At 31.8% G+C, this 20579-nt stretch overlaps 1 protein-coding gene across 1 annotated transcript in view; it reads right to left on the reverse strand.

Moving 5' to 3' along the window:
• Positions 1-20579, reverse strand: part of ADAM18 (ADAM metallopeptidase domain 18) — an 89537-nt gene that overhangs the window by 11361 nt on the left and 57597 nt on the right. Inside the window, exons 13-16 of the mRNA XM_029950250.1 lie at positions 18084-18180; positions 17616-17721; positions 11912-12101; positions 5095-5176 (exon numbers count right to left, since the gene is read on the reverse strand). Coding sequence (XP_029806110.1) covers positions 5095-5176; positions 11912-12101; positions 17616-17721; positions 18084-18180 — 475 coding nt within the window. The remainder of the gene's footprint in view (positions 1-5094; positions 5177-11911; positions 12102-17615; positions 17722-18083; positions 18181-20579) is intronic.

Raw genomic sequence — 20579 nt, forward strand, 5'->3', positions numbered from 1 at the left:
CTATGGAAATGGGAATGCAAGTTGGTGTAACCGCTGTGGAAAACAGTGTGGGTGTTCTTCAAAAAATTAAAACTAAGAATACCATATGATCCAGTACTTCTACTTCTTCATATTCATCCAAAGAAACCAAGTCACTAACCTGAAAAGATGTTAATTGTAGCATTTTTTATAATAATCATGATATTGAAGCAATCTAAGTGCCCATCTATGAATGAATGAATGAATGAATGAATGAAAAGATGTAATACATATGAATACTAGTCAGCCATAAAAACAATGAAATCTTGCCATTTGTGGCAACATAGATGGAACTTGAGGGTATTATGCCAAGTAAAATAAGTTAGAAAGTGTAAGGCAAATACTAAACGATCTCACTTATACGTAGAATGTTTAAAAATAAGCATATAAATACAGAGAACAGATTGGTAATTGTCACAGATGGGGGTTGAGGGATGATGGGTGAAATGAGTAAAGGTTGTCAAAGGTAAAGTTCTCGGTTATTATATAAATAAGATATGGGAATGTAATGTAAATATGATGAATATAGTTAATAATATTGTACTGAATATTTGAAAGTTACCAAGGGAGTACATCTTGAACTTTTCAGCACAAAAAAAATTGTAATTATGTATGATGATGGATGTTAACTAGAATTACTGTGGTGATCACTTTCCAATACATACAAATATGAAATCACTCTGACCTGTGTGAGGTGGTATCTCAGAGTGATTTCACATTTGTAAGTACTGCAAAGTGATTATAATAATTCTAGTTAACATCCATCATCATACATAATTACAATCTTTTTTCGGCTAAAATGAACAAATCAGGAGACTATAGATACTGGTGAGGATGTGGAGAAACGGGCACCCTCCTACACTGTTGGTGGGAATGTAAACTGGTGCAGCTGCTCTGGAAAACAGTGTGGAGGTTCCTCAAAAAATTAATAATAGAACTCCCTTATGACCCAGCAATAGCACTGCTAGGGATATACCCAAGGGATACAGAAGTGCTGATGCATAGGAGCACGTGTACCCCAATGTTCATAGGTGCACTTTCAACAATAGCCAAATCATAGAAAAAGCCTAAATGTCCATCAACTGATAAATGGATCAAGAAGATGTGGTTTGTATATACAATGGAATACTACACGGCAATGAGAAAGAATGAAATCTGGCCATTCTTAGCAACGTGGATGGAACTTGAGGGTGTCATGCTAAGTGAAATAAGTCAGGCAGAGAAAGAAAGATACCATATGTTTTCACTCATAAGTGGAACAGGAGAAACTTAGCAGAAGACCATGGGGGAGGGGAAGGGGTAAAATAGTTGGGGAGAGGGAGGAAGGTTTACCATGAAAGACTCTTAAATGCTAATAACAAACTGAGGGCTGAAGGAGGATGCGGAAATAGAAAGGGGGGGTGATGGGCATGGAGGAGGGCACTTGTCAGGATGAGCACTGGGTGTTACATGGAAACCAACTTGACAATAAAGTATAAAGGAAAAAATATGAAATCACTGTATTGTACACCTGAATTATACCTCAATAAAAAAAGAAAAAGGCAGAGAACAATCGAAACTAAGAATGCATAAGAGACTAGGGGGGAAACTTAAGAAAAAATAAACTGAAATAAAAGAGTAAAATAAGAGACAAAGTTGAGGGAGAAAGGAAAAAAGAACAAGTGGAAAGAAGAGAGTAAGCCATGGGGTTCAGAGAAAACGAGAACTTATTTTGTGTGTTGAGGGTGGGATGGAAGGTCACAGATGAGAGGCTCCAGTGTAAAATAATATGAAAGAAAATTATGAAGAAGAGGAAAACAGAATATGAAAAGTGTTCCTTGGGTTTATGAATTGCATCCCCAGGAAGTAAATTTTTTATTACTTTTTAATTTAGATATGCTTATTTGAATGTGACTCTCTCTAATGTTTGAATTTATTTTTAAATATACAGAGAGGAAATTCTCTACCTTATTTAGAAATTCACTAACTAATATGGCTTACTACATTGAAGAAATATAAGAAATGGTAGTGAGAATATAGCTAGAAGATTTCCTGCTAAGATCAGGAACAAAGCAAGGATGTTTAGTCTCCCTACTTTTTCTCTTTTCAACATTATACTAAGAGTCCTAGCTAATGCAATAAGGACAGGAAAAAAAATATATAAAATTTGGGAGGAAAGAATATAATTTTTTCTTTTTAGATGATGATTGTTTGGGTAAATAATCTCAAAGAATCGACAAAAGAGATACGAACCAGTAAGTGATTATGTAAGGTAGCATAATGAAAGATTAATATATAAAAATCAATTGCTTACTTATATACAATAATAAATAATTAGAATTTGAAATAAAAAACAATGCCATTTATATTAGCACTAGAAATAATTGGTTATAACTTTACATGACTTGGAAAAGAAAAACTGTGAAAGTCTAATGTAACAAACTCAAAGATCTATATAAATGGAGAGATATTCCATGTATATGGACATGAACATTCAATATTCTCAATATGTTAGTTCTTCCACGCTAGGTCTATACATTAAATACTTTCTCAATTAAAATTCCAGTTGGTTATTTTGTGGATGTTGACAAACTGATTTGGCATGTTAATGTTTCTATGGAACCCAAAAGACCCAGACTAGCCAACATAATATTAAAGTACACAGAAGGATCGCTTTAAGTACTTGAATGTATACATTTTTAAAGATGACAATAATCAAAACAGTGTGGTATTGGCAAAGGAATAAATAAACAAATTAATGGAATTAATTACAGAAACCCAAATTAAACCCATATAAATATAGTCAACTGATCTTTGATAATGGAACAAAGGCAGGTAATTTAATGGAGAAAGAATCATCTTTCAACAAATGGTGCTGGATATTCACATGCAAAAAGTTAGTACTTATTACTAACTTAACTAAGTCACTAAGTACTTACTCAGCCTTTCATAAAAATTAGCTCAAGTGGATAAAAGATCTACATGTAAAATACAAAACTTCCAAATGATAACACTGGAGAAAATCTTGATGACTTTGGGTTTGGAGATAACTTTTTAGATACTTCAAAAGTATTTTGTATGAAAGAAAGATATGGAATTGATTACTGAAACCTTTGACTTTAACAGCAGAGACCAGATTCAGGAATGTCTGCTGTTCTTTTCTTAACTTGTTGATAATCATATTTAGATTATTACTTTTCAGAGTAATAAATTATAAATTGCTAGGGACACTAATTGAAACAAAAATATATGCTCAAAAGAGTTGAAAACTTATCTTTACACAAAAACCTGTACATGGATATTTAAGTAGTTGTATTCATAATTGCAAAAATTTGGAAGCAACCAATATGTCTTTTAGAGATGAATATATAAACTCTGGTAAATCCATACATGAAGAACCCTTAAATGTATGTTATTAAGTGAAAGAAGCCACTTTGAAAAGGCTATATACTATGTAAATACATAACATTCTAAAAAAGGCTATATACAATATAACTATATAACATTTTGGAGAAGGCAAATCTATGGAGATAGTGACAAGATCAATGGTTGGGGCTGGGGAAGAGAAGAGGAGCACAGAGGAGTTTTAAGCCAGTGAAAATACCCATATGGTATTATAATAATGGGTACATGTCATTTTACATTTGTCCAAAACCATAAAATGTACAACACAAAGAATGAACCCTAATGCAAACTATCAATAGTTTGGATAATTATGATGTGCTAGTATAAGTTCATCACTTGTAACAAATGTACACTCTTGATGCAGGAGGCTATGCATATGTCAGGGAAAAAGAGATATGGGAAAATTCTGTATTGTTCCTTCAAGTTTTCTGTGAACCTAAAACTGCTCTAAATATAGTCTTATTAATTTAAAAAAGTATATTATAAATGAAAAAAGAACAAGACTACAATAATTGCCAATGTTTCATAATAAGATTTCTAAACAACTACATGTTCTTAAAATTAAACTAAAATTGCATATCATAGAGTTGTAAATCAACTCTATCGACTGTAAATAATAGAGTTGCCTATTAAAATTGACATTTTAATTTTAATTATAAAATTAACAAACAAAAATCTCAAAATAAATACAGAAGTGTAATCTTATTTACTCATTTTAATATGTCATATTTCATAGTCAAAGTTTTTATTAAAAAACAAGTCTAAATAAAATAAAAGTGGCAGTAGATGAAGAAAACACATTTGTATCTAATAAAACAGTATCAATAATCTATAATCTATAACTTTGTTTTCAGATTTAATAAAAATCAAAAGGCTGAAGACTTACAACAGTAAGTTAAACAAAGGAAAGCAAAGACCAGAACAATAACTATAGAGTACAAAACAAAACAAGAAAATGTACTTATCCTCTTTGTTAACAGCTTATAGGAAGTTAAAGATTAATGCAAGAGGCATTTTATATATTCTGAATCCAAACAATTTAAAAATTATAAATATGAACCTATAATTTTGGTAAATTTGAAATAATTTATATAATGTTGACTTCATCTTAAACTGATTTCTTTCAGGAAAAATAATTTAAAAAGAACCAAAACTATAAATTAAAGAGGTAAAAATTAAATATAAAAGTAATAGCAAATTTGTATTAGCAGATTCACATAGATAAGCCATTGGGAAGAAATAAAAAGTTTTTGCATAAGGATACATTTCCTATTGGAAACCTCTTCATAGTAACAATCAGAAAATTCACTAACATATCATGTTTTTAAGTGTACTGTCTATATTATATAGCCATAAATTTTAATTATTATGAGTATGAGGGAGAACAAAGTATATGCATAGTTATAAGTAAAGCATTAATTTATTGTCATTAGAAAAGAATAAATGTTTTTCATTTAAACATGTTATTAATTCAAAAGTTGTGGGTGCTTACAATAAATTCAACATATGTAGTACAATTTATTTAACAGTCTTTGAATTAGCTACACTGATTTTCTTTATATTGATTAGCTATTTATAGGTAAGGTCAGATTAAAAGTTACCTGGACTCTCAATTCTCCCAAATAAGATAATTATTTTTCTTTTAATTACACACAGAAATAACATTTATTTTAGAACTATAAAAAAAGTTACTTACTCCATTTCCTCTGCATTTTTTAGCATTACAGTTATATTCCATCAAGTGAACTTCTCTGCAGGTTTTATTTATACAATACTAAAGTAAAACACATAATATTTCATAATCATTCACACAGTTGATATAATATGTGCAAAGAATTCTTTGTAATATACACATAGAAGATGCTCAATTTAAGACCTTTTATTCCACATTACTCTGATTTTTGGGACAAAGATTCTAGCATTCCAGTACAAAATCTAAACAATAATCAATTAAGGAAAAATAACTGAGGGTGTTTGCCTTGACATAGTTTTTATAATAATGTAATATAATTTGACTTTTGATACCTGCAATTAGAAATTAAATGGAGAATCTCCATAAGGGAAAATTTCTATATTACATTAATATTCTCTTATAAATATTGGTTAATTGTGCCCTCAAAACTTGGGAACATAATTCATTAATTTTGTTTGGGTTTCGAATGTAAGTTAAATATTTTTGATTATAAATTATCATGAATCTTTGTTATAATATTGATAAGACTAACTTGTCAAAAGAAATATTTTCATTTGTAACTATTGTTAAAACCCTTGTTCCATCAAAGTGGGTAATACAGTCGCTTGTATATGTAACTTTTTTATATTTTGTGAACTGGCTTCCTAGCTTATGTTCTTTCCTTTTATTTTAAAAAGCAGCATAAATTATGAGTAATACATTGAAAATCTGAAAATATCAAATAAGATAAAAATTAGTTTTTGTAATTATTTCCTAAAAATTAACATATACCCAATATGTAGATAATGCTGCATATGCAAGCCTACATTTGCCTCCTTTTTTCAATATATTTGAAATTCTAATAGGGATAGCCAACTATCTTGTGAAAAAAAATGTTCTACATCACTAATTCAAAAAATGAAAAAAAACACCACAAGATATCACATCACACCTCTTAAGATGGCATTATCAAAACAGAAACAAAACAAAACATAATGTGTTAATGAAAAAGTGGACAAATTGGAACCCTTGTGAATCACTAAAATGTAAAGTGGTACAACCACTGTGAAAAACAGAATAGCCATTTCTCAAAAACGTAAACATAGATTTGGAAGATGATCCAGCAAATCCATGTTTAGGTATATATCCAAGGAATTAAAAGGCAGGGACTTAAAAAGATATTTGTACACCAAATGCTATTCATAACACCATTATTCACAAGAACTAAAAGATAGAAACAAGCTAAATGTCCCTTGACAACTAATATACGAATTGCAGTTATAAAATCAGTGTATAGAATTTGATTGCATTTCTATATGCCAATAATGGAGTAGCAGAAAAAGAAATCAAGAAATAATCCTATTTACAATTACACCAAAAACAATTAGATACCTAGGAAAAAACCTAACCAAAGCGGTAAAAGATTTGTACTCTAAAAACTATAGAACACTTATAAAATAAATTGTAGAAAATACAAAGAAATGGAAAAGCATTCCATGCTCATGGATTGGAAGAACAAACATTGTTAAAATGTTTTTACTAAGCAAAGCAATCTACACATTTAATGCAATCCCTATCAAAATATCATCAGCATTTTTGCAGAGCTAGAAGAAACAATCCTAAAATTTGTATGGAGCCATAAGATTTTGAATAGCTAAAGCAATCATGAAAAAGAAAAACGAATCTGGAGGCATCACAGTTTTGGATTTCAAGCTATATTATAAAACTGTAGTCATCAGGATAGTATTTCAGTGGCACAAAAACAGACACATAGATCAATGGAATGAAATAGAAAACCCTTAAATGGGCCCACAACTGTACAGTAAACTGATCTTTGACAAAGCAGAGAATAATATGCAATGGAAAAAAGACGGTCTATTCAACAAATGGTGTTGGAAAATCTGGATGGTAACATGCAGAAGAATGAAACTGGACCATTTTTTTACACCATATACAAAAATAATTTCAAAATGGATAAAAAAACCTAAATGTGAGACAAGAAACTATCAAAATCCTAGATAACAAAGGCAGCTTTGACTTCGGCCAGAGCAATTTCTTACTAGACACATCATGGGAGATGAGGGAAATGAAAGAGAAAGTGAACTACTACATTTCATCGAGATAATAAACTTCTGCACAGTAAAGGAAACAATCAACAAAACTAAAATGCAGCTTACATCTGGGAGAAGATATTTTCAAAGGACATGTCTGATAAAAGGTTGGTATCCAAAATCCTTAAAGAACTTATCAAACTCAACACCCAAAAACCAAATACCCCAGTTAAGGAATGAGCAGAACTTATTAATAGACTCTTTTCCAAAGAAAACACCAAATAGCTAACAAACAAGAAAAGATGCTCAATAGCACACATCATTAGGGAAATAGTAATCAAAATCACAATGAGATACTGTCTTACACCTGTCAGAATGGCTAAAATTAACAACACAAGAAAGTAGAGGTGTTGGTGAGGAGGCAGAGAAAGGAGAACCCTCTTGCACTTTTGGGAATGCAAACTAGTATAGTCACCCTGAAGAACAGCATGGAGATTCTTCAAAAATTTAAAAATAGAACTATCCTACCATCCAGCAATTGCACTCTATGTATTTACCCAAATGGTAAAAATTAAAGATTCAAAGGGGTACATGCACCTCAATGCATAGCAGAATTATCAAAAATAGCTAAGGTATGGAGAGATCCCAAATGTCCATAAACTGATGAATGGATAAAGATGTGGTATATATATAAGGAAATTTACTTAGCCATCAAAAAGAAAGAAATCTTGACATTTATAATGATGCAGATGGAGAAGAAGAAAAGAAGAGACAAGCTACAATAACAGCTAGACAACAACAAACAAAATGGAAATAAGTACATATGCCTCAATAATTACTTTTTTTTTAATGGACTATTTAATTAAAACACAGAGTGGCTGAATGGATAAAATAATAAAACACACCTATATATTGCTTACATGGGACTTACTTCAGAAATAAGGACACACACATACTGAAAATAAATGAATGAAGAAAGGTAGCTTATTCAAATGGAAACAAAAAGAAAGTTGGTGATATCCATATTAGACAAACTTTTATTGTTTTTTAATTTTAATTAAAGTGTCATTAACATACAGTGTTGTATTAGTTTCATCTGTACAACATAGTGATTCAACAGTGCCTTATATTACTCAGTGCTCATCAAGATAAGAATAGTCTTAACAGACAAAATATTTTTAAACAAAGACTACTAATAAAAGACAAAGAGAGACACTATATAATAATAAAAGGATCAAACAAGCAAGACATATATGCACCCAATATGCACCAAAAATACATGAAGCAAATGTTAATAGAACTAAAAGGAGAAATTGACAGAAATACAGTAAGAGTATGACACTTTAACATCCCACTAAAATCAATGAACAGATCATCAAGACAAAGAATAAAAAAGGAAACTTTAGCACTAAACATTACATAGACCAGATGGACTTAGTAGATACACAGAGAATATCCATCCTAAAGGAGCAGAAGTCTACCGGTAAATTCCCTCAAACATTCAAAGATTTAATACCTATTCTTTTCAAACACTTCCAGAACTGTAGAGGAAACACTTCCAAATTTAGTTTATATAAGGCCAGAATTATCCTGATACTAAAACCTGACAAAAGCACACAAAAAAGAAATTTGTGGGTCAGTATCCCTGATGAACATAGATGCAAAAATCCTCAATAAAATGTTGGCAAACTGAATTCAATAATACATTAAAAGGATTATATATCATGATCAAAGTGGGATTTATTCCAGTGATGCAGGGATGATTCACCATCAGGAAATCAATTAGCATGATATACCAAATTAACAAAAGAAATATAATATAATCATTTTAATAGATGCAGAAAAAGAATTTGATAAAATTCATCATTAATTTATGAGAAAAGCTCCCAACAAAGTGTCTATAGATGGCACATACCTCAACTTAATAAATTCCATATATTACAAACCTATAGCTAATACACTTGATGAAAAGCTGAAAGGTTTACCTCTAAGACCAAGAAAAAGACAAGGATGTCCACCCTCTCCACTAGTCAACATAGTATTGGAAGTCTTAGCCACAGCAATTAGATAACAAAACAAAAGACATTAAAAGTGGAAAGGAAGAAGTAAAACTATTTGTAGATGACATGATATTACATATAGAATACCCTAAAGACTCCACCACAAAACTGTTAGAACTAATGAAGGAATTCAGTAAAGTTACAAGATAAAAAAAAACCAACATAAAAAACCTGTGACATTTCTACACACTAATAAACTATCAGAAAGAGAAATTTAAAAATCCCATTGACAACTGCATCAGAAAGAATAAAATACCTGGGGATAAATTTAACCAGGGAGGTGAAAGACCTATACATTAAAACCTACAGTTTCATTGATAAACAAAACTGAAGAAGACACAAATAAATGGAAAGATATTTGGTGTTCAGACAGTGGAAGAATTAATATGGTCAAAATATCAATACTGCCCCCCCAAATCTGTAGATTAAATTCAATCCCTATTCAAAACTCCAAAATGGAAACAAGAAGAATTCTAAAATTTGTGTGGAACCACAAACGATACCGAACAAAGCAATTCTCAAAAAGAAGAGCAAGGACAGAAATACCACATTGTCTATTTTCAAACTAAAGAGATATAACAATTTAGGCAGTGTGCACTGGAATCAAAATAGGAGAATAAACCACTGGAACCAAACAGAAAGCCCAGGAATACAACCATGTATATGTGGTCAATTAATTTACAAGAAAGGAGACAAAAATATACAATAAGAAAGTACAGCGTCTTCAAAAAGGTGTTGGGAAAACTGACAGCTACGTGAAAAAGAATAAAACTGGACTACCATCTTAACGTGCAAAAAGATTAAATATGAATATAAAATATACTAAATTCTTGAATGTAATATCTGAAACCATACAATTTCTAGAAGGAAACATAGGTGGTAAGCTCCTTGACACAGTCTTAAAGGTTTTGTTCAGAATCTGACATTAAAGGAAAGAGAAAGAAAAGCAAAAATAAACATGTGACTACCTAAAACTAAAAAGCTTTTGCACAGTGAAAACAAAAATGCAACCTATTGTAAAAACATATTTTCAAATTATATATACAATAAAGAGCTTATATCCAAAATACATAAAGAGTTCATGCAATTTCAGTAACAGAAAAATAATCCAATTAAAGAATGGATCTGAAGATGTTTTTCCAAAAGAGATATACAGATGGCCAACCGGCACATAAAAAGATGCTCAACATCACTACTCATCAGAGAAATACAAATCAAGACTACAATGAGGTATCACCTTACAACTGTCAGAATGGCTAGAAATAAAAGGCAAGAAATAACAAATGCTGGGAAGATGTGGGTAGAATGGATATCTTGTGCACTGTTAGGAATGTAAATTGGTGCATCCCCTATGAAAAATAGTATGGAGTTTCCTCAAAATATTAAAAAATAGGACAACCATATGATCCAGCAATTCCACTACAGGATATCTATCTGAAAAAAATAAAAACTTTAATTCAAAAAGATAATGTGTGCCCCTCTGTTCACTGCAGCATTATTAACAATACCCAAGATATAGAAGCAACTCAAATGTCCTACCATAAATGAGTGGATAAAGAAGATGTAGTGTATATATATATACACACAAAAAGAAATCTTGATGTTTGTGATAACATGGATGAAAGTTAAAGGTATTATGCAAGTGAAATAACTCGGAAAGAGAAAGACAAATATCATATGATTTCATCTACATATGGAATCTGAAAAAAAAAAACATTCAAAATAAAACTCAGACTCACAGTCACAGAGAACAGATTGGTGATCGCCAGAGGTGAAGGGATTTGGTAGAGCAAAAGAGATGAAAAGGATTCAAAAGTACAAGCATATAGTTATAAAATTAAGTCTTAGGGATATAATATACAGCATGAGGAATACAGTAAAAATATATAAACATTGTAGGTGACAGATTATAACTAGACTTACTGTGGTGATTATTTCACAATGTATACAATGCCAAATTATTATGTTGTATATGCGAAACTAATATAACATTTATGTCAAACATACTTCAATAAAAATAAATGAACATAAAGCAAAAAATAAAAAATTGGCTAATTGACTCATCTTTTCAAGGTTTTATTTTATTTTGAATTAAGCAAGTAAGTTTGAATGTTATTTACATGTGCACAGTGATGTATAATTGCTGCTTTAATTCTTAGTTGTCTTATATTTTCTGCAATGCATGCACTTGTATTTCCAAATTGACTAATAGTCTCATAACCATTTTTGTTCTCCTTTTATTTTATGACTATATGAGTACAAATGCTCATATATATGTATATATGCATATGGACATAGGTTTGTACACCACTATAACCATGCTTCCCTGGTGTAGACTTCTGATTTGGTTTTTTAAGACTTCTCAAACTTATTTTATCATACATGTAAACAGATGGTTTAGGAGGAAACACTGAGAACTCAGAATTCTATGGCTAAAATTTGTTAGAATTCAGATATCTAATAAAAAAATCACCTTTATGTTTAGTGTGGCATGTTGTGCTTACATATTTTTTAATATAAAGATCAATAACAGGTTGTAACATCCAAAAAGCAAAGTTATTAAATAACCAAGTCCTAGTTTAATTATCTTTTCAATATTGTATGGGAAATAAGTTGCAGTCCTAGGTTCAAATCCATTCAGTATATTGTGATAGTCATCATGGAATATAGTATTTGATAATTATGTAATTTAAAACAGCTAAATATTAATGAACATATTTTGTTACCATTTGTGCCCCACAAACAGTGCCATCAGCAACATAGGAATAATCGCTTTCAACTGATCTCACTGATGACACAGCATCTATAGATATGCATTCATGCCCTTGAATATATAAATAAACTGCAGACTGATCATCATTTTGATAAGAGTTCTTATGTCGCCAAATACAAGCTAATTTTCCACAGAGAACATCCCTGAAATGAAAAGCAAAAAACTCCTTAGTATTTTATCTTTTAATGATACCAAGTTCCAAATAAATATTGTATTACATGATTGGCAGCATAAACATTATTTAATTGATGGTATAAAACTTTTGGCAGAAAAAAATGCCAAGAAAACATTATCCTATGGTGTACACTAACTGAATGAAATCCAATTGATTAGCACTGTAACTAAATTGAATACTGTACACTGAACTCAAATAGGCAGTCACAACTTCACTTCCTATTTTCGAACTCAACTTTTTGTCTAGCCTCCAGTTGACCTAGAGCACTCATCATAGTTTACCACATTCTCTAGGAAAATTCATTACCTGGCTGCACTTCAATATAGCTTAGCCAGTCTGGTCGTTTGTTACCCAACATTTCCTGAGAGTAGATTGCATTTATTAACTCTATGTATCTATCTTATGAACCCCTTCTGTTTATGTCCATTGTTACTGCTATGAACTTTAGTCAATATAATAGTCTGTAGTATACAGACTCTTCAAGCTGATCCTTCCAGTAGTTCTGCACTTTTCTCTTGAGAATTAAGGAACTTTGAGATCCTCTTTGTGCCACAAGCATTCCAAACATTATCCCATGAGGTTTATTTAGCCATTTATAATCTATCCCTGCATAGAATACTGGCTTCTCTGAGATTTACAATATTCCTAGACTATGCCCTGGAAAGTAATCTATGTCACTTCTTACTCTTGGAATTACTCAAATCTATCAATTCTCATTTTCAATGGAAACAACTATTTTTAACTTTGATATAAGCTTGTCAAACTTGTCATTAGTGTTTCTTCAACAGTGTTCCCTTAGAAAATTTTATGCATTTGTCCTAAAAGACCATTTTGGTGTCTGTTAATATAACAGGGATTAGTTTAACGGTACAATGAGGTGAAGATTCAAGTGAAGTTGGGAGCCAAAATCTAAATCTCTTTTCAAGCTTTTCTCCTTTCAGCCTAATGTGTCTATCTTAGATGCAGATATTTTGTTGTGGTTCCACTCTCTTTATGTGAAAAATATCTTAAACCAGCTTTGCATAGTAGGTCTCTTTCTAGTTTGGCTCTTGAGTACAGACACTTCCTCCAAAGTCCATTCTCTCAAAATTTACAATTATGGTTGAATTCTTGGAACTAACAAACTTTTCTTTTCTGGAAAGGAATCCAGTTGGCTTAGTGCAGATGAATTGTGCTAATGGATTCCAGTCTCATCTAGTGACTTTATTTCAGGAAAATATATGCACTATAATTTCAGATGAAATACGGATACGTCATGCTTGCTAGAGTTTCACAGTTTCTTCCATCTTTTCTGTGAATATTTTCACAAATAATCTTAGATAAAGTGCAGCCAACATGCCTTCTTGTCAACAGGGAGAGAGATTTAAAGCATGTCTGGTTTACCACCACCTATTTTTGTTGGCATCCACTGTGGTGTAACTCAGTCTGCCTGATCACCGCTGCTCTGTAATGGTATCTAACAAGGTGTGATTTATAATATCTTGTCTTTTAGAGATTATACAGAGTCTCTCTATGAGATCTCCCCTCATCAGTATTCACTTTGTGATTCCAGACACTCTTTCAACTCTGCATCTTCTACATGTCATACTTAACCTATAGTAAACTCATGTGGATGTAAAGTGGTGAATACTATCATAGTCCCACCCAACTAGACACTTTCTTCAGCTGCTTATAATCTTAATAATGGATCAAGTCTTTTTATAAGCATGCTTAGTGTGGTGCTTACCAAAGGATTTTACTATTTTTCCTGTCTATGTCTTTAGAAGTTAAGGAAAAAATCCTTCTTCTCCCTGGATCACTTGACCCTATCTGAATGTTTTTATATTTTCTCTTTTTATATTAGTTCTTGAATTTGGATCTGTAAATATTTTTAACCACTTTAAGTTATAATTAACATCTATAAAACTATACATATTTAATGTACACAATGTGATGAGTTTGAAAATAAGCACATACTCAGTGAATTCATCAGCACCATCAAGAACATAAACTTATCCACCACTTCCTAATGTTTCCTCCTGCTTTTGTATCATAATATAATAATTTATTATTTAAAAATATTTTGTGGCAAAATGCTTATTATATGTACTACCACTTAGCAAATTTTAAGTATACAATACCATATTTTTAGTCATGGTGACTATATTGTGTAGTAGATATCCATAACTTATGTTACTATACTTTTTCAGGTTCATTGGGTCTTAATTGACAAAATTGTAAGACATTTAAAGTGTGCCAAGTGGTGACTTGATATGTGTATATATTGTGAAAGAATTCTCCCCATTGACTTAATGAACACATTCATCACTTCATATGTTTATCCTTTTTGTATGTATCTGAGAACATTTAAGTTATACTCTCTTAGCAAATTTCAATTATACAATACAATGTTATTAACTGTAGTCACCATATTATACATTAGACACTTGGACTTATATTCATCTTAAAACTGAAAACTAGTACCCTTTTACTAACTTTCTATATTTCTCACTGGCAACTATTTTTTTACTCTCCATTTTTATGAGCTTAAACTATTTTTTATTCCACATATAAGTGATACTGTTTAGTCTCTGTCTTTGTCTGGCTCATTTCCCTCAGCATATAGCTGGCCAGGTTCATCCATGTTGCCACAAGTGACAGGATTTCTTTCTTTTTTCAAAGCTGAACAATATTCCATTGGATACATAGCACTGTTTTGATCCATTTATCTGTTGCTGAACATGTAGATTATTTCCATACCTTGCCTATTGTGAGTAATGCTACAATTGAATCTCCTCGAGATACTGATTTAATTTCATTTGGCTATTCAGCTATAAGTGAGATTAATAGATCATATAATGGTTCTATTTTTAATTTCCTGAGGAAACTCCAACTATTTTTTATAGTGGCTATATCGGTTCATATTCCCATAAACACTATATGATGATGGCTCCCTTTCTCCACATCACTGCCAGCATTTGTTATCTATTTTCCTTTTATAACAGCCATCCTAACAGGTGTGATTGGATATCTTATTGTGGTTTTGATATTCATTTCCTTGGTGATTGGTGATGCTGAGCACGTTCTCATGTACCTGTTGGCCATGTGTATATGACCCTTGGGAAAACGTCTATTCAAGTCCACTAAGAAAATATTTTCTTGCTATTGAGTTGTAAGATTTCTTGTGTATTTTAGATATTACCACTTATCACATATTTGGTTTTGAATGGTTTTCCATTCCATAGTTTACATCTTCATTTTGTGAATGATTTCATTTGCTAAGCTTTAACTTCCTTCTTGCAGAAGTTGTACTTCTACTTCTATAATTTTTCTTTTGCTGCTTTTGTTTTCAGTGATGGTAAAAAATCATTACCAAGACCACTCTGAGGAAATTATTGTGTCTATTTTCCTCTAGGAATTTTACAGTTTCAAATACTGCATTCAAAATTGTACTTCAGTTGACTTTTTGTTTATGGTGTGAGATAAGAAGTCATTCTTATTGTTTTCCCTGTAGCAAGCCAGTATTTCAAACGTGATTTATTGAAGAGACTGTCATTTACCATTGTATAATCCTGGCCATTTTGTTGAAAGTTGATTGTGTCTGCAGGTGTTTATTTTTAGGCTGAACTTTGTTCCATTTATATGTGCTTGTTTTTATGACAATATTTTATGCCAACTGTAGTTTTTTGTTTGTTTTTATTCTGTCATTATTGAGGAATAATTGACATGTAACATGATATTAGATTCAGGTGTACAACTTAATGATTAGATATTTGTATGTATTGCCAAACGGTCATCATAATAACATGTGTCAGCATACACAGCTACAATTTTTTCCCTTGTCATGAGGACTTTTTTTACTTTATTAGCAACTTTCAAATGTACAATATGGATTATTAACATATTGTAATATTATGTATAATATATAGTATGCATATTGTCATATATAGTATATATAATATACTATATAAAATATATAGTATATATAATATATAGTATGCGTGTAGTCATATGTATATAGTATATATAATATATAGTATGCATATAGTCATATATAGTATACATAATATATAATATATAGTATGTGTATAATATATATAGTATGCATATAGTCATATGGCAGTTTTTTTGTGTTTCTTTTTCTTTTTCTTTTTTTAAATTTAAATTTTAGTTAGTTAGCATATAGTGCAATTTTGGTTTCAGGAGTATTCAGTGATTCATCACTTACCTACAACAACCAGGGCTCACCACAACAAGTGTACTCCTTAGAACCCATTACCCATCTAGCCCATCTTCCACCCACTTCCCTCTGTCAATCCATAGTTTGTTCACTATCATTTAGAGTCTCTTGCAGTTTGTTTCCCTTTCTTCTCTTCACCCCAATACCCATATGTTCATCTGTTTTGTTTACTAAATTGCACATATGAGTGAAGTCATATGGTATTTCTCTTTCTCTGGTTGACTTATTTAACTTAGCATAATACATTCTGCTCCATCCATGTCATTGCAAATAGCAAGATTCCATTCTTTTTGAAGGGTAAATAGTATTCCATTGTGTATATATACGTACACACACACACACACACACACACACACACACACACATATATATATACCACATCTTCTTTATTCATTTATCCATTGATGAACATTTGGGTTCTCTCCATAGTTTGGCTATTGTTGATACTGCTGCTATAAATACTGGGGTGAATGTACCCCTTTGAATCAGTAGTGCAATTACTGGATCTTCAGTTAGTTCTATTTTTAGCTCTTGAGAAACTTTCACACTGTTCTCCAGAGTGGCTGCACCAGTTTGCATTCCCACCAATGGTGCAAGATTGTTCCCTTTTCTCTGCAACCTTGCAAATAGCTGTGCTTTCTTGTGTTGTTAATTTTAGCCATTCTGACAGTCTACCATCTTGGTCAACCTCTTATCTGTTATTTCTTTATTATTATTATTATTTTGTTTTCAGTAGTCCCATGAAATTCAGGAAGTATTTGTTATGAACTAAGCTCTCCCTTATTGGATTTCATAAATCCCTTAAAAATATTCCAGTACTTCCAGTTTATTGATTGGTACTGCCATGCTTTACATATCAGTATCTTGGAAGCAAACAACAAAACAAAAAAAGAAAACTTTATTCCTTTCAATAATCTCATTTCTTAAAAATCAAAGCACTTGCTTTAGGATCATTATCATATATCAACTTAATAAAAAAATTCAGTTTTAATTCTCAGTTTAGTACACAAGTTACTGATTTTAGGTAGTTTGTGCCCACTTCCTATCTCTGGTAATAAACATCAGTCTTTTTTTGTCTCATTCCATCATTAGAGCATATTAGAAAATAATAGGGAAAAAGAAAACTGAATTACATAGAAGAACATATATATAATGTTATTTGAAAATATTCTCCTGATATACAATTTACTCTCTTCAGTGTCTCTTAACAGGCAATATATAATTCTTGTGACTTAACAAAACAATTATTTTCTATATACATACTTCTCTTCACAGGGTAATGGTCGTGAATTTTTAAAACCACAGTTTCCAAATTTATCATGCAGAGAATTGATTTCTTTGTAACAGGCAAACGGAGCACCTTGAGCACCTAAAAATGTAAACATGTATGTTAAATTATTATTCTTAATCTAAATTAAATATTTTGTCCATAAAAAACTAATGAAACTCTTATTGCACAAACAAAAGATTATGATCTTTTTTTCTGTGTATCCTGTCAATGCAAGTAGAAAGACACAATTATCTTACCTAACAGAAAAGAATTGTATCCACTGTAGTAAAATTATATGATTATTAACAATAATTTTCTGCCCTTTTCTGTGGGAATGCATACTGTTTCATCCAATGAATATTACGCTTGACATTATAATTTGAAACATGTAACTATGGGCAGAAAACTTCAGAACTGAGTCTCATATTCTCTTCTCTGTTGGGGGATAAGCAGTGTTTTACCTTCATCTGTCACTCTGGGTATCATAGTTAAAGCAATATGGAGTAGCAGAATCATTGTATTGGATACATAAATCCCAGATGTTTTAGGGTTCTTTCCCTTTCATTAAACACATGAATTGGTACTTGAAAGTGGAGTCCCATGGTAAAATGTGTCTAATATATGTGGCATTGTCATTGTAGGTGGTAATAAACTTACTCTCATTGGATAAAGAAGACTAATGTATGCTATGGAAGGATAAAACACTTGAACAAACTGTCTTCTCAGTGATTGAAAGGGCAATAATAGCCATAATAAACTTGTCTTAGGCAAAGAAGTAGGAAAGCAGAAACTGTCTTGGTTACCATTGGCTACATTTGACCAGAAGGCAAAGGTATTCAAGAAAAAGATAAACTAAACTCAGAAAAGAATCTTTTATTTCAGAGACATTACTTTAAAAAAACTGAGAAAGCCTAGAAGTATGTCCATCCTACAGGTATTGGGGTGGATAATGATAGATGCTGGCTGATGTAAACTAGTCAAATTATTATGCTTATTTGATTGTTCTGTGTCTCTTCCATGGTGGGTGCTCATTGATGGGTGTTAACTGGTGGATTAATACAAAGATCTTCACATTATTGTTCATTTCCATTTGTATTTCCATATATTTCTATCCCAGAACTCTTACCGCTAATCTAGTCTTTCCACACCCAGGAACCCCACCAACAAACTAGGCCCTTTGTCATTGTTCACGAGAATATCTATAATCTACATCTGGCTTCAACAGAAACAAATGATCAGATGGTCAGTATCTTTCAAGGCATCCTTCAAAGTGAGGCTGAAGTATTGCTACTGCTTCTTTTTCCCCACTTAAAACTAGTGACTGAGTCAGCACATCTATAAAACAAGCCTAAGCTTGTTCTTCCAGTGTAACTTGGTTATGGTGAAATCCCATAAAATTGTATGGGTATGAGCTGAGGGACATGCAAAGGAGAGAAAGGTGTACTGTTCTGGATTTCCTGCTCATGAATTTTTCTTCTGCCTTTTCTTTCTGCTTGTGCTTGAATCCAGGTGAATGAATGACTTCCATCTACCTGACCATTTAACTTAGTGGATATGACATAACAGTATTTATACTGTACAGTTCTGAACACATGGCTTTTTTGGTGTCTGAAAGTCAGATTCTTCTCTACAGGGGTCAGTAATGTGCTCAGAGTGGTTTTGTCAAAGTGGTATAGTTCTCCAGTTTAGATGGAACAATCTTGCTTCAAAACCCCAGAGAACTGCTCTGTTACTCTCCCAAAGAGGTGTGGTATAAGTCCCATGTAGCATTTTTTCCTCATAACCCACACCTCTAATATTATTGGGGCTGCTGTGTCCTATAATTCAGAATGCAAGGCTTCTTGCATTGAAGCTTGGGCATGCTGCAGAACCCTTTCCTGATTTTCACATCACTCAACATTAGCAACATTTCAGGTCATCTAGTAAATCAAGCAGCACTTTCCCACATAGAATATACTGACTCCAGAACCTAAAGATGCCTACCAGGTGGTGTCCTTTTTAGTTCAATGAGATGCAAGATACATACCAATTGTTTTTACTTTTCAGGAGACGTCAGATCATACCTCAGATCACTGGACTCTTAATATTTTTACTGATGACAAATTCCTAAACATTTTGAAAGTCTGTCTCCTGCCCTTTATAGGAAATATGCTTTACTTAATCCTCTAGCATTATAGCAATGCTTTTCTTATTTAGCTGGATTAGAACAAAATCATTGATGGATTAGAAAATGTAATATTTTCTAAGATGTCCACATCTAAGTTGTAGATCTCTACAACTTTGTGATTGAGAGCAAAACTCAACATTAATATCATTATCCATTCCATGTGAAAGCAAGCTGTTTCTAATCCTTTTTTTCAAATAGGAACAGAAAAGAACATATTTGCCAAATCAGTGGTCCTACTACATATGCTATTCTGCTCTAGCATAGACACCACATCTGGCATAGTGGGTACAATTAATCTACTGCTTTTCTGCATTTGCTCTTGGATTACAATTATCTTCCAACACCATCTGTTTTCTGTAAGAATCATATTGAGAATTAATCATATTGAGTAGTTGAGTAATTATATATGTGTGTATATATGTGTATGTATGTATGTGTGTATACACACACACACACACACACACACACACACACACATATATATATATATATTGCTAATCACCTCCACATCCTTTAGATATTTAAAAGTAGTATAAATTTCTGGAAGAAGAGAGTTACAGAGGCTTTCTCCATGGCCTTCTCAAATAGGCCAAGGATGTAATGACAGAACTGCACAAACTATTAATATGGCAAACCTGATGAAATCCTATAGAACTGAAAAATAATTACCCAATGGATTTGTGGACCCTGTGGACCCATTGTTCACTGAAAGCTGTCTAAGATTCTATTCCCTTGGCAATTTCACCATTTAAATTTCACTTGGAGTGGGCCATTGTTTCCATCTTTCTGG

The sequence above is a fragment of the Suricata suricatta genome, chromosome 1, assembly GCF_006229205.1.
Source record: "Suricata suricatta isolate VVHF042 chromosome 1, meerkat_22Aug2017_6uvM2_HiC, whole genome shotgun sequence".
Lineage (NCBI taxonomy): Eukaryota > Metazoa > Chordata > Mammalia > Carnivora > Herpestidae > Suricata > Suricata suricatta.